This window comes from Pipistrellus kuhlii, unplaced genomic scaffold (genome assembly GCF_014108245.1).
Source record: "Pipistrellus kuhlii isolate mPipKuh1 unplaced genomic scaffold, mPipKuh1.p scaffold_m20_p_14, whole genome shotgun sequence".
Taxonomy (NCBI): Eukaryota; Metazoa; Chordata; class Mammalia; order Chiroptera; family Vespertilionidae; genus Pipistrellus; species Pipistrellus kuhlii.
The window spans coordinates 27,084,233-27,102,570 of record NW_023425449.1 but is presented as its reverse complement, the minus strand read 5'-3'; the positions used below and the strand labels follow the sequence as shown (position 1 = coordinate 27,102,570).

General features: G+C 43.1%; 1 protein-coding gene across 3 annotated transcripts in view; it reads left to right on the top strand.

Moving 5' to 3' along the window:
• The first annotated feature begins 8,785 nt into the window (after nucleotides 1-8,785).
• Nucleotides 8,786-18,338, top strand: part of CA8 (carbonic anhydrase 8) — an 83,013-nt gene continuing 73,460 nt past the window's right edge. For 2 of the 3 annotated variants that reach the window (XR_004987748.2, XM_036436991.2), the window contains exons 1-2: nucleotides 8,786-8,967; nucleotides 10,169-10,360. Coding sequence is in view for 2 of the 3 variants with exons in the window: in XM_036436991.2 (XP_036292884.1) it covers nucleotides 8,868-8,967; nucleotides 10,169-10,360 (292 nt within the window). In the remaining variant the exon portion in view is untranslated. The remainder of the gene's footprint in view (nucleotides 8,968-10,168; nucleotides 10,361-18,338) is intronic. The other variant, XM_036436990.2, reaches the window with a different exon arrangement.

Sequence of the window (18,338 nt, the reverse complement as noted above, 5' to 3'; positions counted from 1 at the left end):
CCAGCTGCAGAGAAATGTTGAAAGCCTGTGTGAATGTCGAGCATCAAGAAGGGACATGAAACTTGGCTCCAGCCTTGGCTTCCTATCAACTAAAGGGTAAACTCGGGAATCACAGGATCTCTCTGGACTTGGCCTTCAGATGAAGGGATCTCCAAGGTCTCCTCAGTCAGGAGAAGTCAGGAAAGGCCTTTGAAATGCACACAGTTTTCTGGGTTTACCTTATGTTTCTCACAAACAAGAATGTCATGAGAAAACAGGGAAGTTTTGTGCTCAAACTGTTCCCTAGTATATAAATTGAATTGGAACAAATGTGCATTTTCAAAACAAGCATTCTAGTCAAACTGGCTATTCCAGTTTAAGCACATTATCTATATTAACTTTTTAAATCCTCCCAACACCTCTTTTGGTTTGGTATTATTATTATTTTGGTCTGTGATGGTCAATATCTTTACTTCTAAAGCATACATCGGACTCACTATATATTAACATCAAAAGGGGCTATCTAAAATGGAGTCATTCTTCTTAAAAATCCAAATTCTCACATTTTGACATAAGATCCAAAACGACATGAAATTGCAATGTTGCGATAATGATGCTCAAAGTAACATTCAGTGAACCTAATCATTATGGTTCCAATCATAATGCAAACATGCTGTACTCCATCAGTATTACAAATGTTTATTGCTTTGTGTGTTTCATTAGTGTCCCCATTCCTCCTTATTCCACAAATTTTAATGGAATAGAAATATTTAATGTAGGACATCTTGAATGCTTTCTGGTTTTGAAGAGGAGCATTTTTAGATTGCTAAGTAGGCACTTAATTCCCTCAACGGGAAGACCAGCATGTGCCCACAAGAGGGTAGAAATCACGGCAGCAGTCTTTGGAGAAAACCACAGTGCTCAAATTATTATTTTCCTGTGAATTGGTTTGCCATCTTACAAGACAGCCAACAGCATGCTGTAGGGAGAGGTGTCCTGGCTGCTGTGGGAACTGAAGTATGGCCACTGCATCTTCTCTTAAACGTATAAAGGGCTCAATACATTTTTTAGAATTGTCTGTCAACAGTATGTGTTCATCAAAGCATATCATTTACTTTGTATTTTATTTCAGGTCATGAGATTATTTTGAATCATATTTTTAAAAATCTCTAAAACAAACATAGACACACTATTTAAACGTATCATTTTGCAATTATACTCATACCATGGAAAAACTATTCACACTATAAAAAGGAATATAATCTTGATCAAAGAGTGAACCCACACTGACTTCTATATTTGACTGTTGGTTGTTTGTTTTTCCTTTTAACTGGCCTGCCCTCACCTCCTTTCCACCTCCCTTCTGTGGGCTAAAGAGCACCTATTTATCTCACCAGACCCAGCGTCCTTTATGAAGCCCTCTTCACATACCTGCCACCAAGCAAACTTTATTACTCTTTCTTAAAAAAAAAATATTTTATTGATTTTTTACAGAGAGGAAGGGAGAGGGGTAGAAAGTTAGAAACATCGATGAGAGAGAAACGTCAATCAGCTGCTTCCTGCACACTCCCTACTGGGGATGTGCATGCAACCAAGGTACATGCCCTTGACCAGAACCGAACCCGGGACCTTTCAGTCTGCAGGCCAATGCTCTAGCCACTGAGCCAAACCAGTTAGGGCTATTACTCTTTCTTTAAGGCCCAATTGCACCCTGAAAGCCTCTACATGAGTAGTCAGACTTTTATTGCACTAATACCTATGAAGGCTAGTCAGGTCATTGTATGCTGGTGGCACAGGAAAATGAATTCCTAAGTACCTCCTTTGGAAGGATACAGAGAGGAAAAAAGATGAACCCTTTGCTCTTGGGGAGCTCATTGTTTATTAGAGAAGGTGGTTATAAAATACGCACTTACAACACAATTTCAGGGCTAGAGATCTATACAGGGTGTTAGGGAAGCACTTGGGAAATCACTTGAGTGAGGTTTTCATTTGGCAAATGCTAGGAAGGCTCCCGAGAAAAGGTGGATTTCAGAGTCATCAACATAGTGATCTCACACATTCCAACTTCAGGGGCTGTCATTTTAGTGCTGAAGTAGGTGTAGGGCTCTAGGCATAATTGGTGTGATCTCAGAGAAGTGAAGAGAGCTATAAGCCACGTCTACTTTCAGGAGACGGGTTTAGAGCTTTCTCAGTGAGTACCGAGCTAGTGAGGATCCCAGTCAGGGCCAGGGCTTCTAAGAAATTGGCAAGGGGTTGATAAGGTACTGTTTTAGACTGTTTAGGGTCTTTGCAGGCCAGAGAGATACTTTTACTTAAAAAAAAAAAAAAAAAGACATGCAGAAAAGCATTTAAACAGATAAAAATTACCCTTGAACTCACCTTTACCTGATGGGCTACTGTAATAGTCAACTTTTGGTAGGTTATTCTATCTAATAAAGATAGAATATGCAAATTGACCATCACTTCGTGACAAAAGATGGCAGTACCTACAGCCAATAAGGAGGGAATATGCAAATTGATGTGACAAAGCCCCACTCTGGGCCTCTGGGCTGCTTGCCAAGGTGGAAGGTGGCTCTAGGCTGGAAAGAAGGTGGAAGGAGGCAGCCAGAGGGAAGGAAGGTCTATTCCAGTGTTTTTCAACCTTTTTTGGGCAAAGGCACACTTGTTTCATGAAAAAAATCACGAGGCACACCACCATTAGAAAATGTTAAAAAATTTAACTCTGTGCCTATATTGACTATATATAAAGTAATTCTCTTGAATAGGAATCAAATAAACACAAAGGAAGTATTTTATAATTACTTTATTATGAAATATTAAGTAAACAAAATAGTGAAAAATTATAAAATTCTTGTCTTGTCTGCACCTACGGCACACCAGGCAACATCTCGCGGCACACTAGTGTGCCGCGGAACAGCGGTTGAAAAACGCTGGTCTATTCTTGCACAAATCTTCATGCATCAGGCCTCTAGTGCTACTATAACAACCAACCCCCAAATCTCGGTGGCTTATAAAATATAGGTTTATTTCCACATTACATGCTGTTGACTTCAGGTTCTCTGTCCCCTGATCCATGGTCGTCTTCATTGCAGGATCCAGACCGAAGGAACAGTGCCTTTCGTGGACTGGGTAATTTGGGGGCCAAGGGACAACAATGATGGTGCAACCACAGGAGAGCAGCTAAGGCTTCTATTAGGAAGTGGTGTCTATACCTCTGCACATATTTACTCTGTCAAAACCATGAGGTATAATATCACAAAGAGGGGCTGTGAATGACAGAAACTGTACAATTTGCCACAGCTACACTGAACTCTAGGACTGAAAGCTGATGGTTCTGAAGACAAAAGACCAAGAAGAGCTCAAATAAAAGTAGGGTGTGATACAACTTAAGAAAGCAAAATATAAGATTAAGCAGTTGAAGAAATAAGCGTGAAAGAAAGAATCAGGGGTGGTGAACACATAATGCAATATATAGATGATGTATTATAGAATTGTATACCTGAAACCTATTAATTTTATTAACCAATGTCACCCAATAAATTCAATTAAAAATGCAGTTTGGCATGATAAAGTAGAAAGACTATGAAGCTGGGTGTCAGAAGACCTGAATTCTATTCCCAGCTCTGCTACTAATTGGCTGGCTGACTTGGGGCAAATATCTCATTTCTCTGAGCCTTGGTTTTCTTATTTGTAAAATGTGGAGACAGGTTTGGAAGATTGCAATTCTGTGATCACCAATGCCAGATCTTGCAGCACTTTTTGTGCCCAGAGAGATACTAAGCAAATTATCAAATACTCTTGTATAATGGAAAACAGCATTTCATTCACTCCATTACCTCCCATGGGGTCTGAGGTAGACAGACGAATCCAAACACTTGGTATATTATACATCCTGTTGATCCTAATTTATCTGCAGAATACCTCTTCTCTGACACTTAAGAAGGGTCAACATTCTCAAGGGTGTAATAGGAATGTGAATGTCCTTTAAAACAGTATGGCCACTTGATTAATGGTACATCATTCAAAGGTCCCTCAGATTGTGAAAAATGAATGACAGTGACCTTGAACATCTACTCTCTACTTGTCCAGAGATAAGGAAAAGAGAATAATACAGTTAATCTTTCAAATGTTATGTAATTGCTGTTAGTATATTATAATGCTCTGTTCACATCTCTATCTTGATATGTATAATATGTCCTGATGGGCAACTGTTTTACATTGAAAGATTCACGTGTAAGATCTCTACTTGGTAAGGTGCAGTGTAATTATAATAAACATCAGCTTGCTTGCAAGAGAGAGAAAGAGAGAGAGAGAGAGAGAGAGAGAGAGAGAGAGAGAGAAAGAATCAGAGCTTTTTGTCTTATAAACAAAAGATTGAAATCTTCAAAAATCAAAATGTGTATAATGAGGAAAATTTTGATGGTTTTACAGACCAAACAAACAAACAAACAAACAAAACAAACAAAAAAACCATGCTAACAAAGTAACCAACCAGAGAAGTGTCCTACTTCAGGCATGAGCCCATTGAAGCCACAGTTTTTGAGTAATTTGAATTGGGTTTGACAGGTCACAGAAGGTGCCTGAGGAGAGAATTGTCTTCAGCAGCATTGTCATTATTCGGCACCATTGCCCATGCCCAGAATGCTATCCACTCATTCAGTGCTACCCTTCTCCCCCTAATCCTATCTATCCTTTTTGGTTTGCCTCGAATGATATCTTTTCCAAGAAGCCATTCTGGATTGTTTCCATGGCATAGGATTTGCATCACCCTTAGATGTCATGGTACTTGCATCTCTATTGAACATATTGCCTTCATTATTGCTAGTAATTATTAATATTTACTTTCCACCCCTCCTCAAGAGAACTGTGCATTCCTTGAGGGCATAGGAAAGAACATAATTCATTGTTGTTGAAGTTCAGAGATTTACAGTCTGGTTAGAAGTCATCTGACGTGCACATGCTAGTTCTATCCTTGAGGTGTTCCCAGATCACGAGGTGCCCACAAGAAGAGGGTAATAATTATTTATGCCTGTTCCACCAACACAGTGAGAAAGCTTGGTAAGACAGCAACCGGCGAGAAAAGATGGGCAGGAGGGGGTAGTGTGGGGATGGGGTGCTAGACCCAATCTTCTCTCTTTGTTCCTTTGACATCTAGGTAGCCTGTCCCTTTTAGGTGCTTCTATTTATACTGTCTTAGTATCAAATAGTAATTAATAATATAGACCTTGGTTTTAATAAATTGGGCTACTGCCATGCCAGTCTGGCTAAGTGGGTGAGCATCAACCCAGGAAATAACAAGTCACAGTCACAATTTAATGGTTTGGGCACATGCCTTAGTTGTGGACTCAATCCCAATGTGGGGCATGTAGGAGGCAGCTGATCAATGATTCTCTCTCTTTCATTGTTGATGTTTCTGTCTCTCTCTCTCCCTCTCTCTTCCTCTCTGAAATCAATAAAAATATATTTAAAAAATAAATTGTGCTACTGATGTTGTTTAGTGTTAGTTATGCAAACACTAAAAATAAATAATATAATGTAAGGAATCAAGTATGGTAACAGGTTGTAATGCATTAAAATTATATAAAGGGATATGTGGAGTCCTTGTGTTCAAATATAGAGCATGAATATTTTTAGATTTTTTGATATTACATTGAGGTGTGCTTGTTCTATTTTGTAAATTCAAGAATTGCCCTATATCTTTGATCTGTGTGTTTAGATTTTATGGTGGCAGATACCTTATAATAACTAGAAATAGAAGTTCCATCTTTAGTGATAATATAGTACAGGGACCTGAGAAGAGAAGGTCTTAAGGTGCTGTTAATTAGCAGAATTTTGAAGCATATAGTCTCAAAGCAATTAAGGCTATTAATTGAATATTTGGATGCACAGTGGAATGGCTCATATGTTGATGGACAGGGTACTGTAGGCTTGAGAGGAGTTACATTATACACATGATGTTGAAAAATTCAGAAAGAACAAATGCAGGTAAACATGTTTGTCTGGTAGTTAACTGCATTTATGAATGGTGATTCATGGTTGGCTATATGCAAAATTACCTGTTAGCTGCAAAATTCAGTACTAACAATTCAGTCTTTTAGCTTATCTATGCAATATATAGATGATGTACCCTGTTTCCCCGAAAATAAGACAGTGTCTTATATTAATTTTTGCTCCCAAAGATGCTCTAGGTCTTATTTTCAGGGGATGTCTTATTTTTCCATGAAGAAGAATATGGTACACATTTATTGTTAAATGAAAATAAAGGAAATTTATTACCTATATACGGTACGGTAGTACAGTAGTTGTCAACACAAACCAGACAAACTGTGAATCCTACAGTATCAAGAATTTACTCATTTATTCAATGACAATCATGTCATCATCTTCTGGAACATCATCATAACAATCCAATTCCTGAATTTCCTGGTGAATTTCTTGTGACTCCATTTCTTTCAGAATCAGTGGACCAAATCTCTCATGATTAGCCTGGGGGGGCCTTATTTTTTGGGGAATGCCTTATATTTCACTCAGAAGGAAACCTGTAAGTAGGTCTTATTTTCGGAGGATGTCTTATTTTCGGGGAAACATGGTATTGTATGTAAATGTGGCACACCATTTACTCGTGGGAAGTGGAGTTTTTACCATGGTGACTTACCTGTCCTCAGGTTTGGTGAACATGTCTATCATTCATGTGATGCTTTAAATACAACTGGTGGTCACACAATGGCTATGATGTAGCCTTTACATATATGTGGGGGCAGAGAGAATTGAACATTGCTGATGGGCTCACAGTGGCAAAAATATTTTGTTAGGCAACCCTCAATGGGGTCCACTAGCTGTAGCATTCGATTAATGCATGGGCATATTTCTAAAAGAAAGTTTATAAAACTTCCAAGATTCTGAAAAGGTTTTCATGAAAGGAGAAAGAAATGAAATGCTCCTTTAGAAGAAAGTGGTTAATATGTGGGGTAGTCTTTCCTTTCCTTTCCTTTCCTTCCTTCTTCCTTTCTTTCTTCCTTCCTTCCTACTTTCCTTCCTCCCTTCCTTTTTTTTTTTTTTTTTTTTTTTTTTTTTTTAATAGTCATAGCCTTAGTCCAGCCAGCATGGCTCAGTGCTTGAACATTGACTTATGAACCAGGAGGTCAAGGTCCGATTCCCTGCTAGGGTATATGCTTGGGTTGCGGGCTCGATCCCCAGAGTGGGATATGTGGGAGGCAGCGGATTAAGGATTCTCTCTCCCTTTCCCTTTTTCTCTGGGAGGAAAAAAAAAAAAAAAAAAGCTACAGCTTTGGGATAGCGTTCTGCTCTGTCAAGCTCAGGCTCAGGAAGGTGCAGAGGAGAGAGGTGGACTTTCTGGTGTTGTGTTAAGGAGAAAGCCAAATTACTCCAATTACAGGAAATCCACAGGTCATCCCCACAGCTACTAAAGTTGATCAATAGTTTTCACCTATGTTGCTGAACATTCGAGAAAGTGGCAGATTGTTGAATCCCTCCCTCTCTCTCCCTTCCCTCCAGCCCCCTTTCAGTCCCAATCCATTTTCTGGAGAAATTTCTAATTGCCTGTGAAGTGGCTTTTTAAAAAAGGGGAGGGCTGAGCAGGTAGTGGACAACAGAACCCCAAATCCCCAAACTGAGCATCTTTGTCTTTATGAGGAATGAAGCATCCCTAGGACGGTATGATTTAGGAACCCACCATTCAAACTGCCAACAGACATGTTCATGAGTGCACAGAGCATATAAAACCAAGCTTTCCCGAAAGGCCCAAATCAGAGTTTATTATACACAGACACCTTCTAAAAAAAGTGGTGTTATCTGCTCAGGGGTTACTGCCTAAAGCTTTTAAAAAAGACGTTGGAACAGGGGGCTGAAGTCACTAGTACTGGGTCGGGAGGAAGCAATACCACCTCTTCGGGCCAGGAAAGTTCCTGTTTGTGATGCAATGTGTGCATTTCATTATTTACACGATTTCATTCGGCCGGGAGCTGTGTACACAGCCAGCTGCCTCCGCAGCAGCACCCGAGGGTCTGAAACTAACAACAAATGCGCTTTTTTGCCTTTCACTCCGCTTGCCTGGGAAATATATATATATATATTTTTTTAATGGAAAAATATCCCCAACTTACATTTACTTCTCTAGATTAAAACATTTTTTCCCCCCTTAAAATGTTTTTTAGGAACTACACATTTCTTGGAAGTGTTTCCATACTCGTTTCCACTATGTAGCCAGGACGGAGAGAAAGTCAGTAAATTCTCAGTAACAAAGATTCAGAGTGGGGGCTGCTCTTTGGTGAATGGGCTCTTCCAGCTCCTCTCTTTTCTCCTCCCCCTAGGCAATCTATCTCTCCTTCCCGGACCCCTTTCTTTCTTCCTTCTTGCTATTTCCTGGAGTTAGGAAGAAAAGAAGGGAGAGCAGCCAGGCCCGGGGACTCACGGCGCGAGGCTCAGGAAGGGCGGCGAGAGCCAGGAGGGGAGTGGACCCAGCGCCTCTTCCTCCGGTTCCACCCGCACCCCCCTCCAATCTCTCCCATCCCCCCCCCCCTCCCGCCCCGGGTCAGGGCCACCCAGCCAAGGGGGCGGGGCCTCCGGGGCAGACACGCCCCCCGCCGGGGCTATAACTCGCCAGCTCGTGCTCCAAGGGCTGCCCTGCCCCGCGCTCCGCCCTCCCAGGCTGGGGACGCTCCCCGCTGGCCGCCGAGAGAGAGCCCCAGCCCGTCGCCCGCGGACACGCAACCCCACGGACACGCACCCCCCCTCGCCTCTCGCCACGAGCGCTCTGCCCGCTCCCTGCGTCCCCACTCGCACCCGCGCCTCGCACCCTCCCGCGCGCACCGCCCCGCGCTCCCACTCCCGCACCGCCAGCGAGAGCGCGAAGGACCCACGGCCTCCCCATGGCTGACCTGAGCTTCATCGAAGATTCCGTGGCCTTCCCGGAGAAGGAGGAGGACGAAGAGGAGGAGGAGGAGGGCGTGGAGTGGGGCTACGAAGAAGGTAACCCGCCGCCGGCCCCGGTGCCCCGGGTCCCTGGACGGCGCGTCCCGGGCTGCGCGCCGCGTGTGTGTGTCCGAGTCCCGCCCAGCGCGCCGCTCCGCACACCGCGGGTCCCCGGCGCTCCCAGCACCCCGGGTCCCCGCTTTCCCACGGGGGTCCCTCGTCACGTTCCCGGACCCCTGGCCGGTTTCGGGGCACCAGGAGCGGAGGGGATAGAGGGCGGGCCTGCCACCTGCGTTCCTGTTGGGAAGCCCGGCCTTACTGCCCGGCAGGTGTTGGCACTGCCTCCACTCGGAGGGCGAGCATTGCAGCCGCTGCTGGGACTTTCCTCCCCTTCTGAGTCGCTAAGAGGAACAGCGCTACCTTTTGCTCCACACCCTCAGAACACAGTGTTAGCCAAACTGTTCGTGTCTTACTTGCTTTAGAAGCAAGTGTTTCTGCCCCTACTCCTTTCCTGAAGGATGCTGGCAAGGCCCCCCTCATGCCAGACAGGTCCTCAATGTCAGGCTGGGTCAGTGGGCATGGCGAGAAGCGGGTGGACTTTTCTCGAAGTTTAGATTCCTGAATGTGTCCCTGAAGATGTAGGTCTCTTAATGGAGCCGACCCCCGGTGCTGATGGTGACTCCATCTATTGAAAAAAATGCGCAGTTTATAATTTTCATTATAAAAATATGGAAAGAGCATGTATGAATGAATACATAGGTATGGGAACCTGTACATATGTACACTTCAAAATGCTTTATTTGCATTTTTGATAAGAGGTGTTTATTCACGAGCATCAGATTTATTGTTTTGGGTTCTCACTAAGCATGTTGAGAGTTATAGGTATTTCCCAAGTCCTAAACATAACTGAACTGAGGGGCAGAGAAAACTTTGTGGTATTACTTTTTTTTCCTGATTACTTTAAGATGACCTGAGTTTCTTAGTCATAAATTACTGCCCCTTTGTGGACAACTACAAACAGAATATTTTGTTAGTTCAGGATTTTGTATGTAGTATTTGAGACTATTAGACTATACAAAGTATAAATGCAAATACTGACACACATTTACCATAGTTCATCTGTATAGAGATGGTAGTCATAACCCTCTGAATGATGTCCAGGATTATAAACAGTGTTTCAACTAGTTTTAACATGCTAAATTTTACTGTAACTTTTTTGTAACCTATTATACAATAAATATGCTTCATTTCTGTTTAGGTGTTGAATGGGGGTTAGTGTTTCCTGATGCTAATGGGGAATACCAGTCTCCCATAAACCTGAATTCGAGGGAAGCCAGATATGACCCCTCCCTGCTGGATGTCCGCCTCTCGCCCAATTATGTGGTCTGCCGGGACTGTGAAGTCACCAATGATGGACACACCATTCAGGTTATCCTGAAGTCAAAATCAGGTATTTTAGAAGATTTTGCTCTCGTAAACTCAAGTCATCTTGCAGCTGTTGAACTAACTCCCCTTTAGCTTATGTGACCTTAAAGGCAGAACTGACATAGCTCCATTGTCAGGTACCCTCCTGTATTATAAAATGCATTTTGGGGAATTGTTTTGGGAAGGATGGAGTTATGAAGATGCCAGTTTGGTTGTTCTACGTGGTATGATGTTACTTGAACAATCTTAGTTGGTCAACTTACACCTTGTGGGATTTGTGAACAGGTGCACCCAGGTGTAGCAATCTGCATTTTGTCCTAAATTATTGATTAGCGTAAATCATTTGGATAATTATAATTCTTTGTTTTGCTGCATTATAAAACTAAAGATTAAGATTTATTGACATTACCTGGTATTTAATATAGACTTTTCATATTTATTTTTCTGCTATGTTAATGACAAGAACATTTTTAATGAATAGCAATAAAAAATATCCTCTAAACTCAGCAAAAGATTTAACTAGTAAACAAAGCTTTTGCTTTTATATATTTATTCTATTTTTTTAAACTCCTCTTCTCCCCATCTGAACCTATTTGAGATGGATCTGAAATGTTTTGTGGAAAGAGTGTCAGGCAGTTACCAAGGAAAGTGGTTTTCAGCGTAAATGCAGGGAAGAGGAAAACAGAATTCTAAAAATTAGCATTATTGTGCTATTCATAGCGAATAGTGACTTATTTCCCTCTTAGAAAGAGTGTAAAATTAGAATATTTGAAATGATAGGAAGTGCTTACTGGAGACGAACTGTGCTCAAATTCTGGATCATTAAATTTGATATTTTAAAACATAAAACTCTCAGATTAATTATTAGGCCAGGCAGGTATTGATGAGCAACTATGGATTTTTCATTCATTGTGAATGTTCCTGAACTTTAATTTAGAATCTATGAGGTAGTCATAGGTTCATGCAGCCTTTTCTGCCTTTCTGAGGTCAAAGTATGGGCATTGCCCAAAACAGAGTCTAGGATGCATGCGTACTTAGAGAGACAACTTCAGATTAAACTTGAATTTAAATCAGAGTATTTGTGTGTGTGTGTGTGTGAGAGTTACCTATGAAGTGATATTATATATTATTATTATTTAAAAAAACATTTTTATTGATTTTAGAGAGGAAGGGAGAGGGAGAAAGAGACAGGCATATCAGTGATGAGAGAGAATCACTGATTGGCTGCTTCCTGCATGCCCCACTCTGGAGATGGGCCCGCAACCCAGGCATGTGCCTGACCAGGAATCAAACCGTGATCTCCTGGTGTATAGGTGGATGCTCAACTACTCCGACACTCTGGCTGGGTATAGTCTGTATTGTTTTAAACATGTATAGTAAAATTACTGAATACTGACTTCTGACCTATAAAAACATTTTAAGGCCATACATGTGTGTTGGTGTATTGACATGCCTTTGTACTTCTGGGAAGAAAATATTTCTGTATCTGTACAACAAAATTGTATTTCCTGTCAGTTACCACTGTGAGTCAGTGTTGGTTGTGTATAGATGGACAAGATGGTTGTTTAGGATTCCTGGTTTAGTAGGAACACAACCCTGTGAAGTCCTAGCATTAACACGGCCGTGGTGTTAGAAAGCTTTATGGGAGCACGGAGGAATGACTGAGCACAAATACTGTCAATTAAGCGTGTGTCCTCCCTGCTCTAAGGTCAAATTTACCTGATCAGATAGAGGTTAACGTTTTCTTCTGGTAACTTCTCAAACACTCTCCTTAGCCGCCTCAGAAAAGACATTGTCCAGCGCTGTGTTGGCCCTCTCACCACAGGTATGTGTCTTGATCAAGTAGCTTTCTTTCCCGGTTGATGCTTCTCCATCCTCCACACCTGATCTCGGAGGAAGAGCAGTCTGTTGGTCTGTCTAGGACTGTTTTGGATACACAGGCTCCAGACCCCTTCCTCCTGTCTCCTCAGGGGGAACCCGCTCCTTCAGATGCCCCATCTCCTTCCTGCCTCTGTGATGACTTCGTCAGTATTTCCCCAGACGTAAAAGGAAGTAACAAAAAGTTCCATGTCTGGACCAGTTTATTTATTTGTTTTTCTAGGATATTTGAGCTTCTTACAGGGATAGGCTACAAGCCAAAACACCCTGCCATTCGTTTATGTAGTACAAGTTTTATCAAAATAGAGTATTCACATAATTGAAATAGTGGACTAGTGCTGTATTTCTCCCTGCCTCTGGGGTATAACCTGCTCCTCGCACCTAACACCACGTTTTGTCCTGGGGACAATCACTTTCAGCCCTTAGCTGTTCCTCATGCTGTCACTGCCATTCTTCTTAACACGGGGAGAGCCGGGGCTCCATTTTCTGAAGATGAGGCCAGTTCTCTTATTCCCCTCCCACATCATGGTTTTGCTCCCCATTGTCCCTATACTGAAATTACAATTTCTACTTAAACTAATACTCAGTGGTCTTCTTATTATGATTGTGTAGCTATTATTTCCATTGTCCCTATACTGAAATTACTTCTACTTAAGTTAATACTCAGTGTTCTTCTTCTTATGATTGTATGTATAGCTGTTATTTTTGGCTGGGATTATCGTCTGTTTCCTTTACTGAATTCCCTCCCCCCACCCCTGAGTTAATTTTTTTTTAAAATTTACTTTTTGTATTTATCTTTCATGATTTCATTTTCAAAGTCTCTGACAGATGGCAGATCTTCTCCCAGGATACTGACACTTACCAGGTTATCTTTCCCTCCCTCTCACCCATCCTTCCTCCACACCCACTCCAGGCCTCTCTTCCGTCTATTCCTGGTCGGCTGGCCCGCTTGCTCTCCAGGCCTGCTGCACGGCCATGCCCTGCAGCCCCCTGGAACCGAGGCCCAGGAAGTCCCTGTACTTCTCTCCCGTGTCCAATCCTGTGTTTTCTAGATGCTGTGACATGCTCTTGTGTGGTCCTTCCCTCATTTCAAGGTGTTTCCTAAGGTTTATTCCCTTCTGCAGCTCATCTCCTAGTAACCTCCCGAGAAGAAGGGCACGTGAGGGTAAATGTTGGGAGACCTGTGTGTTCGCATGTTTCTCACTGGTATGGCGTTGGCCTGGGTGAAGCAGCCTGGGCTGGAACCATTCACCCGCAGATATTTTATGTCACTGCTGCATTACCGGGAGCTACTCTGCCCTCCAGGGATGCTGTCGAAAGGTCTAGAGCCACCTGCTTGTCAACTCTTTTATATGACCTTTTCCCTTCGCTAGAAGCTTTTGCAGTTTCTTCTCTGTGGCGATTGCTTTGAAATTTTACAACCCTATGCTTTGGTGTGGCTCTTTTTTTTTTTTTTTTTTTTTTTTTCGGTCTCTGTGCTGAGGACTAGGTGGGCTGCTTCAAATCAGGATTTCTCAGAAGTTTTCTTACATTATTTCATGGATAAGTCTTCTGTTTTTCCTTTTTATCTTCTTTCAGTCACTCTTATTTTTTTTGTTTGTCTTTTTCTTCTACTTTTTGTCGTGTTCTCAACTTATAACTTTGGGATTTCCTATGGAACTTTTAACTTCTGCTAGTTATTCTTAATTTCTAAAAAGATGTGCTTATTCTAGGAATTGTTTGAATTTTTAACCTCCAGTATCCAGCATTTATTTCATGAGTGCAGAATCTATCTCCATTCTTTTCTGTATTGCTTTTTTTTTCTTCCTTTTTAAAAATCTGTTGAAAGTATTACAAATATCCCCTTTTTCTCGCATTAACCTCTCCCCACCCGCTCCCGCTCCCAACCCCCAGGACTTCACCACTATGTCGTCTGTGTCCATGGATTATACATACATATGCATATAAGTTCATTGTATTGCTTTTTCTTTTCCCGCCCTTTGTCTGTTTACTCTGGGTTCCTTCTTCTGTTTGTTTTGCTCTCCTTTAATATTGGAGGTTTTCCTTAAATGTCTAGTGTTCACTGGCTCATGGTTCCTAGTTAGGAGTGGGTCTAAAGAGGGGATTAGGAGCTCTGGCACCTGGGCGGGTATATGGTCTGGTGGAAGTCACAGGACTGTGATGAGGTAGGGACCTGGCCATGTGGCAGGAGGAGCCTTTGTAGGTTTTGTCTGTTTCCCTGAGGCAGGGTGCGTGGCGGCTCACAGCAGGCTGTTTGCCCCTGGTTACTGACCGCAGGCAGGAGTGTAACCAGAGTGCCCATCGGTGACAGCTGGTGACCCTGCACCAGCACAGCATCATCTGCGGGAGGCCACCGCTTACCTGAGGGGTCACCATGGTGTGGTCCATTCTCTGGGTTGGAGCAGGTGGAGAATGACATGTCTCCATCGCTGTGAGGTCATCAGAACAGGTTCACTGCCCTCAGAGCCTCTGTGCTCCGCCTGTTCCTCCCTCTCCTCCCAGCCCCAGGCAGCCACAGATCTTCCTGTCTCCATTGTCTCACCTTTTCCAGAATGTCACATAGTTGGAATCATCCATTGTGTAGCCTTTTCAGTTTGGCTTCTTTCTCTTAATAATATACGTTCATGTTTTCTTGGGTGCTGCCTTTTGAAATGGAATATTCGTAGAATAAGCACAGTTATTTTAAGAAATCAAACTCATTTTGTACACACCAGCTGAAACCCTAACTGAAACGTCTGGCCTCACGGAGGAGGCTGTCAGTGGCCTGGGTACTTTATTCTGTCTTTCTGTGGTTTCTTTGTTTGTTTGTTGTTGCTCTGTCTATAGTAAACAAAAACAGTTACAAAAGTTGTAGCATAATTTAAATGGCGACACCTATTAAATTAAAGCTTTTAGCATAATCCCAACGATACAGTCCCTATATATAAACCCGTCAGGGTATATTGCCTTACTTTAAATTTGAGGCATGGCCTGAGCATGAGCCCTCCACTCTCCAACCCCTGCTGGCCCTCCCAAACAAAGGTCATCAATGATCTCCTCATCCAACAACCAATGGATACTTACAATTTCTTAACACACTTCAATTCTGCTGCATTTGCAATGGGTTTTTTGGAAACTCTCAGGTTGGTCTCTGTTTAATGTGTCAGAACCTCCTGATCTTTCTTCTAGTTTTGACTGTTGCCTTTTCTCTGCCAGTTCTTGATTCTCCATTCCCTTAAATAATGGGGTTTCTCAAGGTCTCCTCCTTGGCCCTCCCCTCTTGTACAACATGCATCCGTAAGCAGTGCACTCATGCAGACTGCATGCTGTCGGTTCAGTGTTCTGCTTTCCAGCAAGACAGCACGTGAGTCTGGGAAAGGGGCTAAAGTTGTAGATTCCCGGAGTGCCATGGGCCCTGGAGATCAGCCAGTGAGCCTCCGTCTGAGGTCCTCTGGCGAGTGGCTGAGCGTCCTCAGCTTGGACAGCGCAAGAGAGGAAATTCATTCCTCACTGAGAAAACCCTTTTGTTTTTTGAGTAATTTCAAAGATTGAAAAGTTCTGTACTCTCCCTCATTGTTTCCATTTTGGGGTTCTGGACCCACATAGAACAAATATAATTGTTACTAGAGGCCCAGTGCATGAAAATTCATGCACTGGAGGAGGGTTCCTCAGCAGGCCTGCCCCCTCTCACAGTCTGGGAGCTCTCAGGGGTGGGAGGTGACCTGGCAATCAGGGAAAGGTGATGCCCCATCTCACCTCTGCTGCTGCCACTGGCAGCAGTGCAAGCCTTGGCTGACCCTGGTTACCTGAGCCTCGGGTGGCCCTGGGCAGCTGGGCAGCTGGGCAGCCGCCATCTGCGGCGTACCTGCACCTTGGGCCGGCCCTGGGCGGTTGGGGGGCTGAGAACTGGTCCAGCTGCACCGTGCGCCTGCCACCCCCGTGCACCCCTGGCAGGGCTAAAAAGACTGGTTGTCGCCATTTTGTGGCTATGGGCACTGCCATTTTTGTGATCGTGTGATGGTCAATTTGCATATTCCCTCTTTATTAGGATTTCTACATGTTATCCTTTAAAATATTGACTACCATCATCTTATTATGAAAAATTCCATTTTTCCTTTTAAATATATTCGTTCCTTTAACTGTTCCTCAGACATGGTCTTTCATTCATAAATGTTTAGTTATTGATAATTTATTACAGGAATTACACACCTATCTTTGAGTCCAGGCAGGCACCATAAATGACAACATCTAGGAAAGCAACTCCTCTAAATAGCTATTGACTTTCTGCCTTTATGTGTAGTGTTGGGAGGCAATAGGGGTTGGTGGAGACTGTGGGAAACCGGCTCACCTAGTTTGCCAGATGTTTGATGTGTCAGGAAGAGGTGGAGATGTGGGCCTGTGAGCCAGACCCACAGCCACTGGGTTCGTCCCGCCTGGAAAGTGCAGTTTGCAGTCTTTGTTTCACCTTATGCATGCTTTGGGGAAGGTAAATACAAATAACACCCAGTGCCTGCCCTCAAGAAGGTTACAGTGGTAGGTTGTGAAGAATAGGTGTACAGGGGGAGATTATTATTATTATTTTTTGCCTGAAATTGTTAGGGAGACATTTGGGGGAGGAAGTGGCATTTGCGATGATCCTTGAAAGGTGACTAGCATTTGGATCTGGGAGAATGGGATGAGCGGGAAGGGAGATCAGTATGCAGAAAAGATACGGATATGCACAGGGAAAACACATCGTTCAGTACGTCTGGAAGAAAAGTTTCTTTCATGATCAGCGAGGTTAATAGAAAATATAATGGAAGAGGGTCTATTCGAGCAAATTCATGTGGGACCTATCAAATGGCGACCTTGAACCAAGGCTCCCGAGCATAACCAGTTTCTATGTTCCGTCAGATAATCAGAATGCTGCTTTAGGGAAATTAACCTGGCAGCGCTGAATAAGATGGGATCTGGGCCGACACCGGTTTGGCTCAGTGGTAGAGCGTTGGCCTGCGGACTGAAAGGTCCCAGGTTCGATTCCAGTCAGGGGCATGTAAGTTGGTTGCGGGCACATCCCCGGTAGGGGGTGTGCAAGAGGCAGCTGGTCGATGTTTCTCTCTCATCGATGTTTCTAGCTCTCTATCTCTCTCCCTTCCTCTCTGTAAAAAAATCAATAAAGTTAAAAACAAAACAAAACAAAAAACTATAAACTTCCTTTAGAAAAAAAAAAAAAAAAGATGGGATCTGGGGACATTAGGAGTCAGTTTGCAGGTTATTGGGTGAGACTCAGTTTACCAGGATGGCAGCTACAGTGCTGACAGCATCAGTGGGAGAAAGGGATGACACAAGAGAGATTTCGGAGGTGCCACCTACGAATGTCAGGGGTTGGCTGTATGGACCAGGGGTGAGGAGGCTGGCAGGGGTGGAGGCCCTGGAACTGGACCACATTTTGGATCCAGTCACTGTTCTTCTCCCTCTGCTCTGAGCATGTTTCAAGGAGACAAAGTGCCTCCGACGGGAGTTGAGCCAAGGGTTGCGTTCCAGGTGGGACCTGACCAGACTGTTGGCCGGTTGTCTCCCTGACTGTAGAGAATTTCATGAATGCTGCCACATGTGTCTCCGTGGGACACAGGAATCACTTTGTTCTGTGGGAATGGTAACAATTTAGTGTACACGGACACATTAAAATGGGACATACTTATGGTGCTATGGAAAGTAGCTGAAGTGTAAAAATACAATTGTTATAGGTTTCTCGCCTGAGGTGGTCTGACACGTACGTTGTGAAAAAGTGTGAGACTGCCCACACTTGTGCAATAGAATGTCGTTCCATCTGACGGCAAGCAGTGTGTTAAGGGTGATGACACTTTTAAAGGGCCATGAGCATGGGAGAGATTGCTCATCAAGGTAGGTCACTTGTGCCCTTCCCTGCCACTTATTATAGAAACCCTAATTAGAAAATTCCACTCCTGGGCCTTTTATAATTCTTCATGCTAATTTTAGGCTAGATTATTATTTTTTTATTATTCATCATACTTTTAAAAAATGACCACTTTTTAAAAAGTGTGCTTCTTAGCAGCCTTGCTGGTTTAAATATGGAGTTGTCAGAAATACCTTAAAAATTACTTTCTCTCATCTTAACATTGGCCATCGGTGACCTCCAGCTTCCT